The sequence below is a fragment of the Lycorma delicatula genome, chromosome 4 (assembly GCF_047948215.1).
Source record: "Lycorma delicatula isolate Av1 chromosome 4, ASM4794821v1, whole genome shotgun sequence".
Lineage (NCBI taxonomy): Eukaryota > Metazoa > Arthropoda > Insecta > Hemiptera > Fulgoridae > Lycorma > Lycorma delicatula.
The window spans coordinates 3878649-3898711 of NC_134458.1; the positions used below are offsets into that span (position 1 = coordinate 3878649).

Below are 20063 nucleotides of genomic sequence, written 5' to 3' on the forward strand. Positions count from 1 at the left end.
TTGAAAAGTAGTCACAGAAGCTAATTACTGCATTAACATTATTTAGAGTTAAGGAATGGACTAGATTACTGATAAAAACTGTATGTTTTATAAGTAATGTTACATGTAATATAATATAATATAATATAATATCATATAATGTAATATAAGTAATGTTACATCCATTTTTGGCTGCACGATGTGAAATCTCTTTTATTTTTGTTGGCAATGAATCAGTTAATGACAATAAAAATTAAAAATAAATAACAATAAAGACAATATAAATTAATAATTAAAAAAAAAAAAAATAAATAAAATTATTAAGTGTAAAATTTTATATCTATTTGTCTACAAGCTTATACTTCTTTGTCCAAAACTTATTTATTGGGAATGAAACATCCGATCAAAAATTCAAAAAAATATTTTGTAGAAAAATTGTTTCTCAATCGCTTAAATTCTTATCCCCTGAAATCATATTAAAATTTATCTTAAGTGTGCATATCTCAAAAAACTGTCCTCTATAATACAGGAGAAGGAACTATTGTTTAAAATTTCAAAAAATTCCGATTACGGTTATATACAATATTATTTGCTTTGTTTTTTTGCTGCAATTCATTTCAATTTGTAAATTTAAAAAAAAATTTACTGAAAGACAAAATTTAAAAAATCTATTTTTTCCAAGAAGGGTCTAATTTAGAAGTATATCATAGTAACTTAGCAGACATCACCACGGTTTTGATCATGAAAACTGTTAACGGGTATGTTTAATAGAAGTTCATTCTTCAAGTTCTTTAAAACAGTTAGTGACATCTACACATACTCCCATATAGACAGTAGAATGGACTAAAATTGAGATAACGAAGATATATAGAAATCAACAAAGTCATTAATGATGCAAAGGCCTTTTTGCCTTAAGTTTGTATAGAATGTGACAAAAATAAAATAAAATGCATCTAACAATTACTTACAGATGAGATTTAATTACATATGAAGTACACAGTAGCACTTGCTATAAAAAATTATGTTATTCACCTGCCTATAAAGACCAACATACAACAATAATTTACATCAAATAGCTTGTTTCAGTAGAACAAGTTCCCTAATTTTTATAAAAAAAATTAATTTTTTAAATTTCACTCTAGAAATTTAACTGAACAATTTTTATTTAAATTACAATAAAATCCTAAATCTTGAGCTAAGTCTATTCAACTTAATTAACAGATTTTATTCTTAAAGTTTTAATTTTAATAAATAAACACACTGAAAAACTCTCTTGCGACTAGAAGCAGAAACAGAAAGATAATGTTGCTTTCAGGTAATTATCTTAAATAAAAGTTTTGATATCTACAGCAGAAAAACAATGAATATACATAATTACCTGATCCACTTCAGTACCAGAGTCAGATATCTGAGTTCCTGATGTAAGAGATGATGAGACACTTTCATGAGCTGAAGAACAACCAGAACTATCTCTGTCCCCATCAAAACAATCATTCTCAGTCATCTTTAAAAGTTGTAATTTCTAAAAGAAAGGTTTTGAACAAATTCTTATTAGTCTACTAATAAGACGCACCTGAATAGATTATAAATTTCAAATAAGTCAAATTATGAAAAATAAGGTCAAACACATGAATTTTACAGAATACATTAAATCAAAGGTTTTGTGCAAATTTGTTTAAATTTACTGATAAACAAATAAATCTATAACAAAATTTGAAGAGAATTTAATTTTGAGAAATTGATGTAAATGAATAAAATTTTACTTTTACTTCAAACAAACCAAAACTTCAGTGACCAAATGAAAAATCTCTTTTTATGCTGCGGAGAAATTTTAGAAACAATATGAGATACTGGTACTCAAAATAAATTAGAATGAAAACAAAATAAAAGAAGGGTTAAGAATTGTCTAAAGTTAATTAATTAAACTACGTTAAAAAAAATCTGTGAAATGCTTTCATAATCAACTGAATTAAATTTAACTAATCAAAAATTATTTTGTATAATGTATAGCTGTATAATGCATTTAAATAATCTTGTAAACTTAGAAATGTGAATACAATGCATGCATATCAGTCTAAAATTGCCTTTTCAATTTCCTGAAAAAGAATAAGTGAAAATGATCATGGTTTAAAGAATTTGCTCTTGCTGCACACTGTGAATATTAAAAAAGATTTCCTAAGAGGATGATTCCACATCCCAAAACCTTTGCCTCATTATTTATGATTCTCACACTTCTGTTTTCTTTTTTTCATATTCTGTTGAACACCAAGAACAAGTAAAAATCTCAAATTAATAAAATAAAATTAGTTATTTTGTTGATCTGTGATGAAGATGACAATGCGATTCAATATGTTCACAAATCTGTGGTTATGTCATTATGAGTACTAACAAAATCATCACAATGATATGATATGTAGCAAAGTATGAAAAATACTGTGTAAAAAAAAATCTTTATCTTTTACTTGCAGAAGTCTTGAAATTTACTACCTGAAGATTTTTTATTGCGATTAAATTTCTGTCACTGACTTCAAGGTAAAAATCGTAAAGTAAGTTCTGTTTTAATTACTGGTGAGAGTTCAATAATTATTGAACTTCAGAGAATCCACACAGTGCAATAAAAACTAGTTTCCGATGTAAATTTCATGTTAATGTTTAGTGACAAAACTTTTACTTACATGGTGACTGGTGACAACATTTTTAGACCATGAACACCATTCAGGAAATGTGTATACAATTTCTTAAAAAAAAAAAAAAAAAAAAGAAAAAACTGTGTATGTGATAGAGAGAACCTTCCACATTTTTGAGAAGCTAGAAATTATCTGATATAATTTAAATAATGGGAGTGACTTGGTGGATCAATAATCGATTTTTACTGTCACCTGACCTAATGTCATTAGAGTGCTATCAGTGAGGAAATCATAAATTTAGTGTGAAAAAAGTTAATATCACATTGATAAGGATTTACAACACCGCTGAAGTTATATGAAACATGCCTAACACTATTGAGAACCATCCAAGAAATTTTTTTAGATCAAGTGGAGCATTGTTAACAGTGACAAACAACATTATGCAAGTTAAGTTTGAAATATTTTTTTTCATTTATTTTTAGTAGGTAATTGTTTCTAAAATTTTTTGGCAACACCAAAGTATTTTTGGTTTAGTTTAAAACACTTTTCTGTCAAGTTTATTTGGTGTGTTTTGTTTAAATAAGGGTCAAATTTCTTAAACTTTCATTATAAATTTTATTTATTTTAGGTAATTTACCAAAGTACGTTTAAAAACCTAAAAAAATTATGCAACAATTTTCTTGTGAATGATTTGGTTTGAAGACCCATACTTTAAACATTTTCAGGTCAAAATGTAATAATAATAATAACAACAACAATCTGAACTTGTCTTGTATAATTGTTAAGTTCTTTCTTAGTAACCTTTTCTGTATTACAAATTTTATATATATTTATATATATTAACTGAAAACTTAACCACCAAAACACAGTAACAAAGACGTTAACTTAATAAACTAACACTGATAATAAACTTTTGCAGGATCCTGCATCATCAGTTAGTATACAATTCTATAATTACAGTAATCAATTATTAAAATAAAAACTTAAGTTTAAAAAAACCTAAATTATCACTAATTTAACCTTAAAATTTGTTATGATGAACATACAACAACTGTACTGTCATCACTGCCATCAGTACCAACAATCTTATTTTATTTGATACTGATAATCTTCATTTCCTAATAACGATTCTTTTTTCTGACATCACCCACACTTTGTAATTTTTAAAAATTTATTTAATCATAAATAAATAATGTTCAGCAATTTTAATACTTAATAAATGACTGATTAATTTCCTATTTTATCAATTAACATTATTTTTGTTTTAATCTTACTTCTTTTCCAGTAATGGCAGTGGAGCTGTGTTCATCTTAACAAATGTTGGAGTTATAATAGTGATAATAAGTTTTTCTACATTTTAAGGTTTTTTTTTTTTTAATAATTGATTGATGTAATTACAGAATTGTATACATACTAATGATGCGGGATCCCATGAAAGTCAATTACTGGAGTTAGTTTTTTAAGTTTATTTATCTGTTATTGTGTTTTGGTAGTTAAGTTTTCAGTTAATATTCAATTTAAGTAGCACAGTGGTCTATATGTTGATGAATTAATTGATTTTCAAAAAATTATATGTATATATATATAGACACATACAAAACATTAGTAACAGCACAAAAACACTATTATTAACCTGGAAAACATTAAAATTTGGAAAACTGGTTGGGGACTAATATGGTAACTGCAGCCCAGCACTTGTAGTAGTTGATTTTTTTGTGTCCTGTATCGGGACAACATATACTAAAACATTTTATTTTGTTAATTACTTTGAGGTAAGTAAAATCTAAAAGAAAACCTTAATTCTTCTTCTAAGGCAACCTCTATCCTACAGTAAAATTATCTTTACATTCTTTCAGTTACTATTAGATTGCAATTAGTAAATAAATACAATGAAGATAAAATTAAATATACCTCTTGGTCTGGTGAAGGATGATGATGATTGTTTATTTTAGGATCTAACTTTCCCATGAATGTGTCATGCATCTGTTGACAGTCTAAGTTATCTTTTTCTTGGACATCCTGAAAAATATTTACTGTAATAAATAAGGCAAACAAGATTCAAATTATAAGCCATTAATTTTAGAATGTGACTGAATTTTTTTCTCCAAAATAAATTAAGTATGATAAGAACTCGATACTTAACTACAAATATAAAAGCAAATCAGCACCTGCATGACTGACATTTTTCTGAAGTAGTATTTAATTGCCTGTGCAATTATAATAAAATCAATCATTCACTCTGAAACAGAATTCTGCAATGTCCTGGCACCCAGTTAATATTTGCCAATGTTCATGAATTCATTTCCTGAATTTTTTTCATGAATCAAATATATGTAATGAGTCAGGGACACATGATGTCTATCTATGTCCAAATAAGTTCCACAACTGTCTTAATGTTGAAGTGAAAGTTCATGCAGTTTTTAAAAATTGTAAATATCTTAAGTACTTATTCTCTACAGTAGTGGATTACTATACTTAAAGACTTGTAAGCACATGCGACTGTTAAGAAAACAAATGATGTTCTACTACAATGACTCTTAATAGTATGCTTCCAACTGAGAGCAGTATACAGAATTTGTTGCTCAATGGCATTAAAAAACTCAAAATAGTCATCAATTTATGTTCAGGCCATTACTGACAAACATCATTGAATAACATCAATTCATAGGAAATCCGTTTATTATGCCAACAATCAATTTGAAACACTCTCATGTTGTAAAATATGACATTAATTTTTTTAAACTAAAGCCATACAGATTTATCAACCCATCTAATTTAAGTTAACTACTTTACGTTAAAGTTATAGGTACATTTTTAACTTTATTTATTAAAATTTTCTCTCAAAAAATATACATTTGATACCAAAAATCTTTGTTTCCTAATAATGATTCTTCTTCCTTAAATGTCTGCCTTACATCATCTACACTTTATAATTTTGACAAATTTCTTTAATTTTTAATAAATAATGTTCATCAATTTTAATAGTTAATAAATGATCGATTATCTTCCTATTTGTCAATTAACATTAGTTTTCCTTTAGTCTTCTTTCTTCTTTTCAAATTAAATTAGTGAATCCAAACAATTTGGAATTTCTTTTAATTTTATCTTAGTTTCACCTCAAAGAAGAAAATTATTAGTGAGTTTTTGCGTGTTTGTTGTTTCTTTCGAATTGTTACTGTGATTTAAAATTTTGTATTTCAAATGTTTTATTGCATATATGTTTTATCTTTCTATGAGTTGCATATCAAACACTGTAACTCACTTTGTTAATGTGGGATCTGAGTTCGTTACTTTTTTTGGACAGATCTCTCAAACAAACTGTTCACGACGATTCTGAATCAAATTCATTTTTATGTCTTGACAGAAAAGTAAAACGTGTTGCATCCATTAAAAGCTATGTAATGATTGCTATGACAATCAAATGCTAGCATTTTATTGCCGAATTCATTACCTAAATGTAAAAGATTGTTGAACATTTTCTGAAATGGAGAGTTTGTCATGATTCTGTCTGAGGTATTGAAAGTTTCAAAATATGTCAAAAAGAAAATACTAAAAAAATTTTGGGATTACACCATTAGTGTAGGGTGGTTCTTAATTTCTTCTTTTATCCCTCGGCAAAAAGGGTTTCATAATTTTTAATTCTGAGGCTTCCCCTTGTTCCACAAGCGTAACAAAAGTCTGCAGGGACTATATGCCCTATGAAATTTGGACCCCAAAATTCTGTGGTAAAAACAAAGGTTTGGCCTTGTTTTCGGTTATAATTTGTATCAATGAGACAGGTAGTTTTTATTAAAGATAAACAGGTGAAATTGATTGACTGAAAAGTAGCCATTATATATATGGTGTAACACCGAGTGATTTAAATTTACATATAAATGTCTTTCAATTTTTTTTTATTATCTGTTCAATACTTACACATGTTGGGTCAATAAGTTCAGGAGGCACCTTCACTGATACGTTAGCCATACTCTTTAAACAAGTCATTAACCTTCAAAAGAAAATAAAGAAACAAAAAATATTACAAGTGAAAATTAATGATGAACGCAGTACCAATACTAAAATAATTATCATAATTAATTTGTGAAATTATAACAATTTAATTATCATGAAGCTATTATACAAAACAGCTTACAGCTGTGCAACATCCAATAATTACAGTCATTTTAAAAAAAAATGTAATTAATGTAGCAGATAGGAGTGATATGTACACATCATAGGGGAAGTGAATGACTATACAAGTGAGAAAAAGTCAAACCATGCACTTTAGAGTATATGTTTTGCTTCTGGTTCATACACACTAAATTACAAGTACAACGAAGGTAGAAAATAAAACTATTTTTATTATTATCTCCCTCTATGAATCATGGGACCTTGCCAATGGTGAGGGGGCTTGAGTGCTTAGTGATAAAAAGTAGCTGGATCAAAGGTGCAACCATATCGAAGGGGTATCTGTTGAGAGCCAGATTAAGGAATTATTCCAAAGAGGGCAGCAGCTCTTTCAGTAGTTGTAAGGGTGTAGGTCAAGTCAAGAGGACAAGAAACCCCCATGTAGCATTATTTAGCGAATCAAAATGGTATCGCTTTTAACAGGTTTTTCATGATTTTTGAGAGGTTATAACTGTTTAAATTAGTATTTGTACAATACACAAGAAACTTTTTTATTTGCCATTAACATCTACAAAAACACCTGCAAATTTGAGGTTTTTATCACCAGTCCCATCAAAGTTATTTGAAGCCAAAATTTCAATTTTAAAAAAAATTAGTTTTCAAAAATTCATAAAAGTTTAGGGGTAAGTATCACCATTAATATTATTTATAGTAAAACTACTAATATATGCCTACAGATAAAAAAAATTCAAACTGTGTATGCCATCCCTGCCTCTTGAAAAAAATACCGGAAATGAAATTTCACTGTTTTTCTTGTTCAACTTTATTGGTAATTTTCTCATAGAAAGAAGAGAGTTAGGTAAATAAACCAGTGGACCAGTCTTTTACCTTGAGAAAATATGAATAAATTGCGTTTTGTTTCATCCTTTTAGGACCAATAGTTTTTTAGTTATGATATTTTCCGTAAACCCTTACAATCGCAAAAATAAATGTGTATACCAAAACAAAAATGGCCATCACAGGTAAACTGCTTAAATAAAAGATTAAAAAGTAGTTTTAAGGTCCTGAGACATGTAGGAAAGTGGGTAAGTTTCAATGTTTTTTTGAATTGGACAAGCAACCACCCACGGGTCACTTCAAATGGATTGACCCTTCTTCAAATTGGAGCGTGGAATGTTAGAATTCTAAAAAAAAGGAAGGTCGGATAGAAAATTTAAATTTGTAAATTGGGTAGGTTAAATGTTGGTGTGGTGGGAATTACCGAGGTTCGGTAGGAAGACGAAAACGACTTTTGTTCAGGTGATTTTAGAATAATTAACTGAGCGTCAAATAAAGGGCAGGCAGGTGCAGGTTTTGTAATGAACAAAAGATAGAAAAGAGAGTAGAGTATTTCAATGAGCTTAGTGACCGAATCAATGTAATCGGGGTAAAATCAAAACCTAAGCCAACGACTGTTAACATCTGTATACCTACAATTGCCCATGATGATGATGATGAGGTAGAGTGTGTATACAAAGAAATTGATAAAGCAATTAAACAAATAAAAGGGGATGAAAATTTAATAATAGTTGGACATTGGAATGTATGGAATGTATGTATCGGAAAAGGCAAGGAAGGAAATATTGTGGGTGAATTCAGGCTACGCAAAAGGAATGAAACAGGGAACCAACTTAATGAGTTTTGCAAGTATAATTTAGTAATTACCAACACCAGTTTAAAAATCATAATAGAAGAATATACACATGGAAAAAACCAGGCAATACTGCAAGGTATCAGATAGATTATATCATGGTTAAGCAAAGATTTAAAAATCAAATTGTCGACTGCAAAGCATATCCAAGAGAAGACATTGATATTGATCATAATTTAGTGATAATGAAATGTAGACTGGGGTTTAAAAACCTAAAGAAAAGGTGTCAGATGAATTGGTGGAATTTAGAGAAGCTTGAGGAAGAGGGGGTAAAGAAGATTTTTGAGGAGGACATCACAAGAGGTCTGATAGTAATAACGATAAGGTAGAAAATATACAAGAATGAGAGAATGTTAAAAAGAGATTCTTAAATCAGCAGAAGCTGATTACTCTAATTCTTAAATCAGCAGAAGCGAACTTAGGTGGAACTAAGAGAACTGGTAGAAAACCTTGGAAATCAGAGAGGATATATTGCAGAGAGGATATATTGTATGGACGAATGTAGAAAGTATAAGAATGCTAGTGATGAAGAAGGTAAAAGGAACTATCAACAATTACGAAATACTATAAACAGGAAGTGCAAATTAGTGAAAGAAGAGTGGATTAAAGAAAAGGGTTCAGAAGTGGAAAGAGAAATGATCAATGGTAAAATAGATGGAGCATACAGGAAAGTTAAGGAGAATTTTGTGATACAAAATCTATTGTAAAATCTATTAATGTGTTAAATAAAGATGGTACACCAGTTTAGAATATGAAAGAAAAGGTTGATAGGTGGGTGGAATATATTGAAGAGTTATATGGAGGAAATGAATTAGAAACTAGTGTTATAGAGGAAGTTGAAGATGAAAAAGGAGATACAATACTGAGATTTGAATTTAATTTACCATTAAAAGATTTGAATGGTAGAAAGGGTCCTGAGATAGATGGGATACCTACAGAATTACTACGCAGCGCAGGTGAGGAAGCGATAAAAAGATTATACAAACTGGTGTGTAATATTTACAAAAAAGGGGAAGTTCCATCAGACTTAAAAGAGAGTGTTATTCTCATAATACCAAAGAAAGCAAGAGCAGATAAATGAGAAGAATACAGAACAATTAGTTTAACTATTCATGCATCACAAATCTTAACTAGAATTCTGTATAGAAGAATTGAGAGGAGAGAGGAAGAAGTGTTAGGAGAAGACCAATTTAGTTTCAGGAAACATGTAGGAACAAGGGAAGCAATTTTAATAATCGAAGGAAGATTAAAGAAAAAAAACCAACACACATGGCATTTATAGACTTAGAAAAGGCATTTAATAATGTAGACTGGAATAAAATGTTCAGCATTTTATAAAAATGTAGGGTTCAAGTATAGAGAAAGAAGAACAATTGCTAATATTTACAGGAACCAAACTGCAACAGTAATAATTAAACAGCATAAGAAAGAAGCAGTAATAAAAAAGGGATTCTGACAAGGATGTTCCCTAGCCCCTGTTACTTTTTAATCTTTACATAGATCTAGCAGTTAATGACGTTAAAGAACAGTTTAAATCTGGAGTAACAGTGCAAGGTGAAAAGATAAAGATACTATGATTTGCTGATGATATAGTAATTCTAGCTGAGAGTAAAAAAGATTTAGAAGAAACAATGAATGGCATGGATGAAGTCCTACGCAAGAACTACCACATGAAAATAAACAAGAACAGAACGAAAGTAATAAAATGTAGTAGAAATAAAGTAGATGGACCACTGAATATTAAAATAGGATGAGAAAAGACTATCGAGGTAAAATAATTTTGTTATTTGGGAAGTAGAATTATTAAAGATGGACAAAGCAGGAGGGATATAAAATACTGAATAGCACAGGCAAAGTGAGTTTTCAGTCGGATATATAATTTGCTTACATCAAAAATTAATTTAAACATCGGAAAGCATTTTTGAAAGTATATGTATGGAGTGTAGCTTTATATCGAGATGAAAATTGGATGACTGGAGTACCTAAGAAGAAAAGATTAAAAGCATTTGAAATGTGGTGCAGTAAGAGAATGTTAAAAATCAGATGGGCGAATAAAGTGACAAATGAAGAGGTGTTTTTGCATATTCATGAAGAAAGAAGCATTTGGAAAAATATAGCTAAAAGAAGCGACAGACTTATAGGCCACATCTTAAGGCATCCTGGAAGAGTTGCTTTGATATTGGAGGGACAGGTAGATGGGAAAAATTATGCAGGCAGACAAGATTTGGAGTATGTAAAACAAATCGTTAGGGATGTAGGATGTATACTAAAATGAAATGACTGGTACCAGATACAGACTCTTAGAGAGTTGTTGTATCAAACCAGTCTTCAATTAACTGAAGACAAAAAAAAGAAAAATGATTGAAAATTAAGAACCCTGTATGTTATGTCTGAAAATTAACATATTAACAGATTATGATTTTTCTATAAAAGGTAATATTTATGGTAATCTCAATGCTCACAATACCGTAGTTAATGATGTTAAAAGTCACAAAATAAGCTCTACACATTCCACATGTGTAATATGACAGCGATTTTCCAAAGACATCATATTACATCAATGTAAAATTTTTATATACTATTAATAAAATTTATTTAGTTAACATTAATTTAATAAAGTTAATATAGAGCAAAAATTTTCCTCAAATCCATTCTTTTTCACAATAAAGTGGAAGAAGTAATCTTGTGTAAGTAAAAGGCTAAAGCATTTTTTAGATACATTTCTTCTCAATTTTTTTACTTATGTAGAAGATTAATGTTATTATAATTTAAAAGTTTAATCATTATTAATCTTTTAAATCATTTCTCTCCCTGATTATAAGAAAGTTAGGTAGTTGTAGGTTTTTCAAAATAGAGAGAGGAACAAAATATACGATGGATAGTACTGTAGATTAGGTAAGGAATAGAGGTAGAGGTAACCTTAACCAGTAATGTGAGGTACAAGTACATTTACTCTAAATGGTTCCTGAATATTATCATTTCATATTTTATTTTAAAAACTATTACTTTATTATAAATATAATTTTAATAGTTTTCTATTACACTGATTAAAGCATCCTTATTCTGATATTTTCGAACTAATTTACATCATAGAAAAGAAATACTTTTTAACTATAGAAGTGATTATACACAGAAAATAGCAAGGTTTGATATCAAGGCCACTTTACAAATTGTTTTTATGAGATTACTTTCAATTATTTTAATCTCTTGTACTCTAATACAAATCTGTACAAAGCTGAACAAACCTACTAAATTCACTATGTGTTGACAAATTAAATGTTTTCATTTCACAAATTGAATAAGCTTAATTTGCTACAATTTGAATATTTACACCTTTTTACATTCTTCAAAACATTTATTAAAAAGAATATTTGTATAACATTGTATATTTGATGTCAATGTCACTGTATTTTAAGAAAATATTATCATAATATCTTTATTTTGAAAACTGAAAAGGATACTTATTGCAATTAAAGAAACAATACTTACCATTTTCCAGTATATGCAAAGCCAAAGATGAGTGCGATTAAGGCCATTATTATAAATATACCTATTACAATATGTACCCACTTTGGTAAATCTGTAAGTAAAATAATAACGCGTAAGGTAAAGCAGTGTTAATAAATACTGAAACTGAAATAAAGAACAAAATGAAAATTCAACAATATATCTATAATACTTTTAATACGTTATTTATTAACCTGACTGTTGCAAAAATTGCCTATAAATCAGAACAAATTACCAAAAAAAGAGAACTGAGCTTTCTTGAGCTCAGCTCAAGACAGATTACATTGTATAAAAGCTCTTGTTTTAAGCGCATACTAAAAATTGAATCACATTATGTATACATTAATACTCTTAAAATATTTATATAAGTAGTAATGTAATCATGATGGGCATCATGTCTGTGTCGTAATAATAGTAAATATGCTGCAACAATATGTTTCATAATACATTAGGCAGTCAGTAAATAATCGAGGTAACCTTTTGCTATGCAACAAATTTCCGTAAACAGCTTTGACGACCGGTTATGTTTTTATTTATGAAATTAAATAAAAATACATACTTATGAAAAATAACAATTTGCCTACAGTAGTGTGCAAATTAATTCAAACACTGATGTTATTTAATAAAAAGTAACTTTATTTAGAAAAAAATCATGCCTATACAATTTGTGAATATCTAGTAACTAATACATCCTCATTAATTTTTAATCATTTCATGTATACGATTTGGCATCAATTCAACAAGTGTACTACACATTTTTCTGATTTCTTTATCAAGAAGCCATACCGATATTGTTTTAATGAGGTTAATTTTTGTGGCATATTTCATTTTTAAGTTATTTTTTGACTAATGCCCTGGGATTTCCAATTGGGGTTAAATCTTGGGAGTTGCCTGACCACAGGAGCACTTTAATATTTCGTTCTTTGAAGAACTTTTCCATTTCACTGGCAGTATGACATGACACTAAATCTTGTCAGAACACTCTGTTGCCTTCGGGGAATTTGTTTTGAAGTTATCACAACCCTTTCCTTCAGATTCTTGATATATCCATCACTTTTCAACATACCATTTACTGGAAATAATGAACAAGAGCCTACAAATATGAAACAACCCCAAAACGATTTTTCTGGGGCTATTTAAACCAATTGTTGGACATGAGCCGGTGATGTATTTTCATCTGTTTTTCTAACGTATGGAACCCTTTGTCCCAGAACATAAAAATATGACTCACTATATTTTCCCAGTGTTCTTTGGTTCATTAGCACGTGCTTTAAACCAGAAGAGCCTTTTTTTTGCATATTGCTAGTGCTAAAAGCTTTTAGTTGGCCGACAAGCTTTCTGTCCAGCTGCAAGAAGTCAGCATCTAACAGTTGTCATTTGTAAATCTGCTCCATTAGCTGCTAATTCTCGACTTAAGTCCACAGCAGATGATTTTGGATCAAGTTTAGTTTTCTTACTAATAACCAATATTGTATTAGGGTAGTTTTTATTTTACAGCCACCGACTAGTGTTAGAGTAGTTTTTATTTTACTGCTACATTTGTCCTTCCTTTGAAGTGAAAAGGAACCAGTTTCATTAAAATGTTTTAAAATAGCATTCACTGTACTGTCCCTAGACCAACACCACACTCAGAAGTTGTTGTTGTCATATTGGTATGCTTAGAATATAAAATTCCGAGCATACCAAATGGTTACAGGTTTTCAAATACTTTCTTGGAGTTATGTCTCCATTATTATATATTCAAAACATACATAACAAAAAATATGAAAATATGATTTTGTAATAAAAAATGAAATAAACCTTCACAAACCATTATTTGTAACATGAAAATAGTTTTGTTTATTTAATAAAAGAACAATAACTTCACATTAGACAGACAACTTAAAGAACGGGTGTGGTCAAGCAGTCTAACCACAACATAGAAATAAACAAAAAATGTCTGTGTTTGGATTTGCTTGCATGCTACTGTACAACATTTGGATAATAATTTATCTATAACTGATTTACATCACTAGTATAACGTTTCGATAATTTATTAATGGATTTATATCACTATTCATCTGTAGTATTTGGAAACTTTTCTTTTTAAGTGATTGCATAAGTAATGAAAGGTTTATAGCAGATCCACCCCCCCTCCCCCACGTAGAAAATTTACTTAGGTTAAACTGAGTAAAGACTGACTCTTATGCAAGTTAATATACGTTAAATTATTTTATTACATCGAACAAATATTAGTTAAATCCATAAAATGCTCTGAAGATTGTACTAAAAAGAATAACATGTATTCAACATGGATTGAGTGTTACCAAATAAATCAAACAAGGGTAATTTAAAGTTTTTATACAGAGTTGCTTCAGGTTTGGATCTATGTTGACGGTTTAAAGTTAAGATGGATGCTTTCCAGGTCATAAAATTCCTAGCATGTGTGATTTGTTCCTTTAGGAACCCCACACTTATTTTCTTGGGGAAAAATGATTTATGTAGGAACAAAAGAAATTCTCATGTACTATCTTCTGATTCAGATCATTTGGATTACAGCACAGGGGATGCAACTGATAATTCTGAATAATGATTTATATAAAATACTGGCTAAAGGAGACACAAATGCCTGGTAGTATTTTTAGAAAAATCTTATCAGTTGCTTTTGCAAAATATCCATGACTATAGTATTGGTGGTAATGCATCTGAATGGTCTACTACTTACCTAGAAAATTTCTGAGTAAAAATTGCAATCATAATAATAACTTAAATGTTGACTGACAAGGTATAACAAAAGATTAATTAGATGGGACTGACAGTGTTATTTAATGTTTTTATTACTGATTTTGTATATTTTGAATAAGAATGTAGAAAAAATTAATCTATAATTAAATTAACACTCAATAAAAATACAATATGAACCCTTAATGTTAATATTATTTTTCCTCGGTATAAATTGCCAACTTGTTGGTTTATATTTAAAATGATATACTGAAAATTTCCCTGGTCGTGGTTGTCATTGTAATAAAATTAAAAAGTAACAAAGTATAAAATATTTAGGAATATACGAGGGTTGTCTGAAATGTTGTGAGTCTTAACATGAAGATGGCAGCACTCGCCAAAAAAGTTAGGGAATGTATTTGCGCATTCTTTGAAAGGTACTCACTAAAATTTCAGCCATTTTGGACACTCAGTTGTTGTTTGATAATTGTCTGAGTAAGTCATTGTAAGTGTTTTTGTGAAAATGGAAAAATTGAATAATATGCCGTGATTAAATACTTGCATTTAAAGGCAACACGCCTACACAAATTAAAACCGAGTTAGATGCTGTTTATGGACGAGGACTCTATCCCATCATCTGTTGCCACTGTGAAAAGATGGTCAGCTGAATTTAAACATGGTCGTACCAGCTTGGTTGATGATGAGTGTTAAGGATGGTCAACAACTGCAACCACCATTGATATCATTGAAAAAATTCATCAAGTGGTACTAGACGACTGACAAATTAAGGTTAGAAAGATAGCAGAGGCTATGGGCATATATGGCTATGGGTGTTTGTCGAAGAATTGGATATGCATACGCTATCCGTGCATTGGGTGCCACATTTGCTCACTTTGGACCAAAAACGCATTCAAATGAACATTTCTAAGGCCCTGCTGGAACAGTTTAAGCAAAACAAGTCAGATTTTTCTTGTTGATTCATAACGGTAGATGAAACGTGGATCCACCACTAAACTCCTGAGATAAAACAACAGTCAAAACAGTGAACTGCAAAGGGTAAACCTGCTCCGAAAAAGGTGAAGGTGATATTACACATCATTAGTTGACAAGCTGAAGGCAGAAATTGCAAAAAAATGACCACATTTGAAGAAGAAGAAAGTGCCTTTCCATCAGGACAATGTGCCTGCTCACACTTTGACAATCACCATGGGTAAAATTCACGAATTGGACTTTGAATTGGTTGACCATTCAATGTATTTACCAGATCTGGCCCCAAGCAACTTTTTCTTGTTTCCTAACCTTAAAGTTTTGCTTGGAGGAAAGAGATTTTCATTGGATGAGGAGGTTATCACATACATAAATGCCTATTTTGTGGAGAAAGACGTCAGCAACCATTTGGAAGGGTTAAAGAGGTTAGAGCACCGCTGGAAAAAGTATATCGACTTGAAAGGAGACTTTGTTGAAAAATAAAACTATATTTGACAGAAAAAATATGTCTTTCTATGTCAGGCTCAAAACTTTTCAGACAACCCTTGTATACTGATTAAAACCTTACACAGGAACGTGCACCAATCATATTATAAAAAGCACTACAATTTTAATAAATTATCATGCTCGACTGACAGAATGTCTTTCCCTCCCTTTAAAATGAATGTATATTTTGCATGGCTTCAGCTGACAATTCAGTATGGTATTTTATAGGAGGGAAAGGAACTTATCCTTTAGCCCTGGTCCCCATGATTAAAATACAGATAAAGACCCTAAGTGTAATTTTTAAGAAGTCACAGATATCCTTTGCATTGTCTTTTCACCAATCCAATTTTCTTTATTATTGAAATTCAATGAAATGAACTATAGCATAGTACTAATTATATTTTGAAATTTATAAAATTATTTTTATTATGATACAAAATTATTGGGAATTTGTTTCAATTTACTATATTGGCCCGAAAATAATATTGTTTTATAAAATTTATGGTGAAAAATCCTGGGCCATATTATGTTCACATCTTATGTTTTAATAGCAACTAGTGTAGCTGCCGAGGACATTACATATTTGAATGTAACAATATTCAAGCACAATATTGTAGACCAAGAATCATCATCCCGCATTCCAAATAATATAGTTTATACAGGTGCATAATGATTATCAAATTGTCATTTATCAGAAACTCCTATGTAAAAGTACTCGATCAGACTTCAGCAGTCAGTGCTATTGTACGCGTGTACAAATTCTTTACTACCAAATTACAATATTATACAGATTTTTATTTTTAAATTAATCTGTAATATTTAATTATAAGCAGAGAACATGCAACTGAGAAGTCTGTTTCTTTAGATTGTATATTAGCAAAGAAGAAATAAGAAGCTATGATTTCACTGAATCCAAGTTACAAATCATAAGAACTTATAGAAAAAACTAACAATGCTAAGGCAGAAAAATATCTGAAGTTAAAAGCAAATGTGCATCTAATAATGAAAAAATAAAGTCACAATTTGTTAATTCCAAGGATATCAAGAAAATTGTTTACCTACCACACACATAAGGCAAAATGCATCCATAAAATAACACTGACTTACCAGCATAGCAAGTCCGAGTACCAGGAGAGGACCATGGTCCAGGAAATGTGGTATTATCTTCAGCTCGAACATTGACAGCACGCACATATACCATATAATTCAGTATCTGTCCCACATGATCCACTTCGCATTCCATTTCTATGATAGCACTAGTTCCTGCAATACACAACATAATGTAAATAATGCTGATATAAAGCTCAACGCCTTGCACGTAAGTAGGAAAGTGAAATTCCAATAAATATGAAATATATCTTAAAAAGTACACAAGTAATTTCGTTTAGAAAAAAATTCTAATCAAAACAATATGTATTATTAAGCATTAAATAAATAAAAAAAATTAATGACATTACAGGAAATTTGTAAAAAAAATCTGTAAAGAGAAATTTATCTTATAAAATACTGCCTTGGTATATTCAGTATCATTAAATTAATAAAGTAAATTTCATTAAAGGTGTAGGTTGTTTCAATTGCTTCTTTTTTTTTTTTATTTAGAAAAATCAAAAAAAGCATCCAGGAAAATTACAAAATAGCAGCATCCAAATAACAAAAAATGCAGGATAAATCATGGAGAAAAATTGTACATAGTCCTTCTATGTAAAGCAATAAGGTAAAAAATGTTTTAAAAAACCATAACTTTGACAATACTGGCTATTTCTAAGAAGCTAGGCTCTGTTCTCAAAAATGTTAAAAGTAGAATTCACTTTTCAAAGGAGTGAACAACTACATATTTAAGGACAATAATTGCAATTTATAATAAAAGAGTGAATAAACAAGAAACTGTAATCAGAATACAGGAGCACTCATCTCATTTTAAATACAGAATATCAGAGAAATCACCAGACATCTGACATCATTTGGAAACTGGTCATAAGTTTATCAGTAATTAAAGTTTAAAAAAGTATTTCTGACTTCATTTTGACTTGTTTCTTAAATTTTTAATATTTACATTTTCTAATTCTCCTGAATGTACTAACAATTAACAATATTTACTATTTATTATACATTTATATTATATAATTTATTACACATTTACTAGTACTAACAGTCAAAATTTGCATTTCATTTTAAATTTTTATTTGATTATAAACATATTTTGACATTTTTTGAAATGAATCTGGTAAATCATACACTTATGTGACTGTGAATTCTTAAAAGCCACATATTATCAAAAATTTCTTCTATTCTACTTTACAGATTTAGAATGAAGCATTAGAGAAATCAACAGAAGCAAATACAGAATCATGCAAATAATTGTATAAATTAAATTAATAAGAAAATTACAAAAGTTAATACATAATTACAAACCATAGACACGACGAATTTCTGATTCATTTCCATTTTCACTGGACTGCATCAATTTGACTTCATAATAGTCTATTAATCCACTAGGATTAAGAGGAGGTTCCCATTTTACCAGCAACTGAGATCCATTTATATGTTTTGCACTGATATCTGGCTGTATCATGATTCCTGGAACTAATGAAAGAAAGCACAACACTAATTAACATTAGATATGAAAAGTACCCTAAAGGTTATGAACTGTATAATAAGTATAAAAATGAAATATAATACCTATTATTATTATTATTCTACAATCAACTGACTAAAAACAAGTGTAGTAGCTAAATAAGTAAACGAAGAATTAATAAACTTTAGCCGGCATAAAGATACATGTATTAAGTATATATGTACATACATACATTTTATAAAAATACAAATTTTATGTATTATGTATTAATGTATGTATTATGACATACATTAAGATTTTCTGTCATAAATAAGATTTTTTAAAAAGAAACATTTTGTTGATCCAGAAAAACAGAGAGAACACAATACAGTATTCATTATTTTCATTTATGTTTACTACATTTATGTTTTCTTGATCCACAGAAATTTGCTGTTAACATTGACCTACACATCTATACAAGTACTAAAATATTAACATGATTTTTTTGCTTTACAACTGTTTTCCTAAACTGTGCAAACACTGATTTATTTCAGAGGAATGTTGATTAACAGTTATTATTGCTTAGAATTGAACAAACACAGTAAAGCTACAATTTCTATCTTTTGAAAGATCAAATGACCAGAGACAATGCGATAAAAACTAACTACATCATTTCCTGTTCATCAAAAGCTAGTGAAATTAATATTTACTGTTTTATACAAAGTATGCGACTAATTTTAGCTGTAATGCAGCTGCTGTTCTATACTATATGATGGGCAGGAGCTGTTAATGCTTAAAAGTGTTGTGAGGCGCATTGATAAAGTAGTATACATTAAGTCCCTATTTCTATTCTATTCTTTATGAGGACTGACCATTATTTTTATTTTAAACATGAAAAAAAAATTTACTCAGGTAAACGTGACTTAACGATGAGCAATGTTCAATGTTCATGGTTATTATTTATGTATTAGCAACAAATCAAGTTAATAATAATTTTTTCCTATATATGAAAACTATGATTACTTTTTCAAAATTTTATTTTTTCAATTGCCTTCAAGAGAATAAGTTCTACAAGAACTAACTATGGAAATAAAAAAATTTCATATAAATATATATATATATATATACTGAACATGTTTTTTGTCATTTATTTTAATTTCCATTCTTCTATAATTTAATATTTAGTAAAGTGCTAAAAACAGTAAATGTAAGAAATGTCTAACCTTAATTTAATGTTGGAATAGTACTTCCATCTTCAATACCTTTATGCAGTACTTATTAAAACATTTTGTCATGTATTTTAATAAATACTGCTGAAATGACTTATAATGGAACTATCTCCATAAGTACTATACCATTTAATTAACGTAGCAGGTTTCTTGTACTTGTAACTTTAGGTAGTTTTAAAGTACAGTGACAAAAAAAA

General features: G+C 29.2%; 1 protein-coding gene across 6 annotated transcripts in view; it reads right to left on the bottom strand.

The window, feature by feature from the left end:
* The window catches only part of dome (cytokine receptor domeless), a 172591-nt gene that overhangs the window by 17105 nt on the left and 135423 nt on the right, over positions 1-20063 (bottom strand). For all 6 annotated transcript variants that reach the window (XM_075362170.1, XM_075362167.1, XM_075362168.1 and 3 more), the window contains 6 exons: positions 18496-18666; positions 17191-17346; positions 11893-11983; positions 6522-6594; positions 4518-4625; positions 1358-1501 (listed from right to left, as the gene is read on the bottom strand). In XM_075362170.1, coding sequence (XP_075218285.1) covers positions 1358-1501; positions 4518-4625; positions 6522-6594; positions 11893-11983; positions 17191-17346; positions 18496-18666 — 743 coding nt within the window. The remainder of the gene's footprint in view (positions 1-1357; positions 1502-4517; positions 4626-6521; positions 6595-11892; positions 11984-17190; positions 17347-18495; positions 18667-20063) is intronic.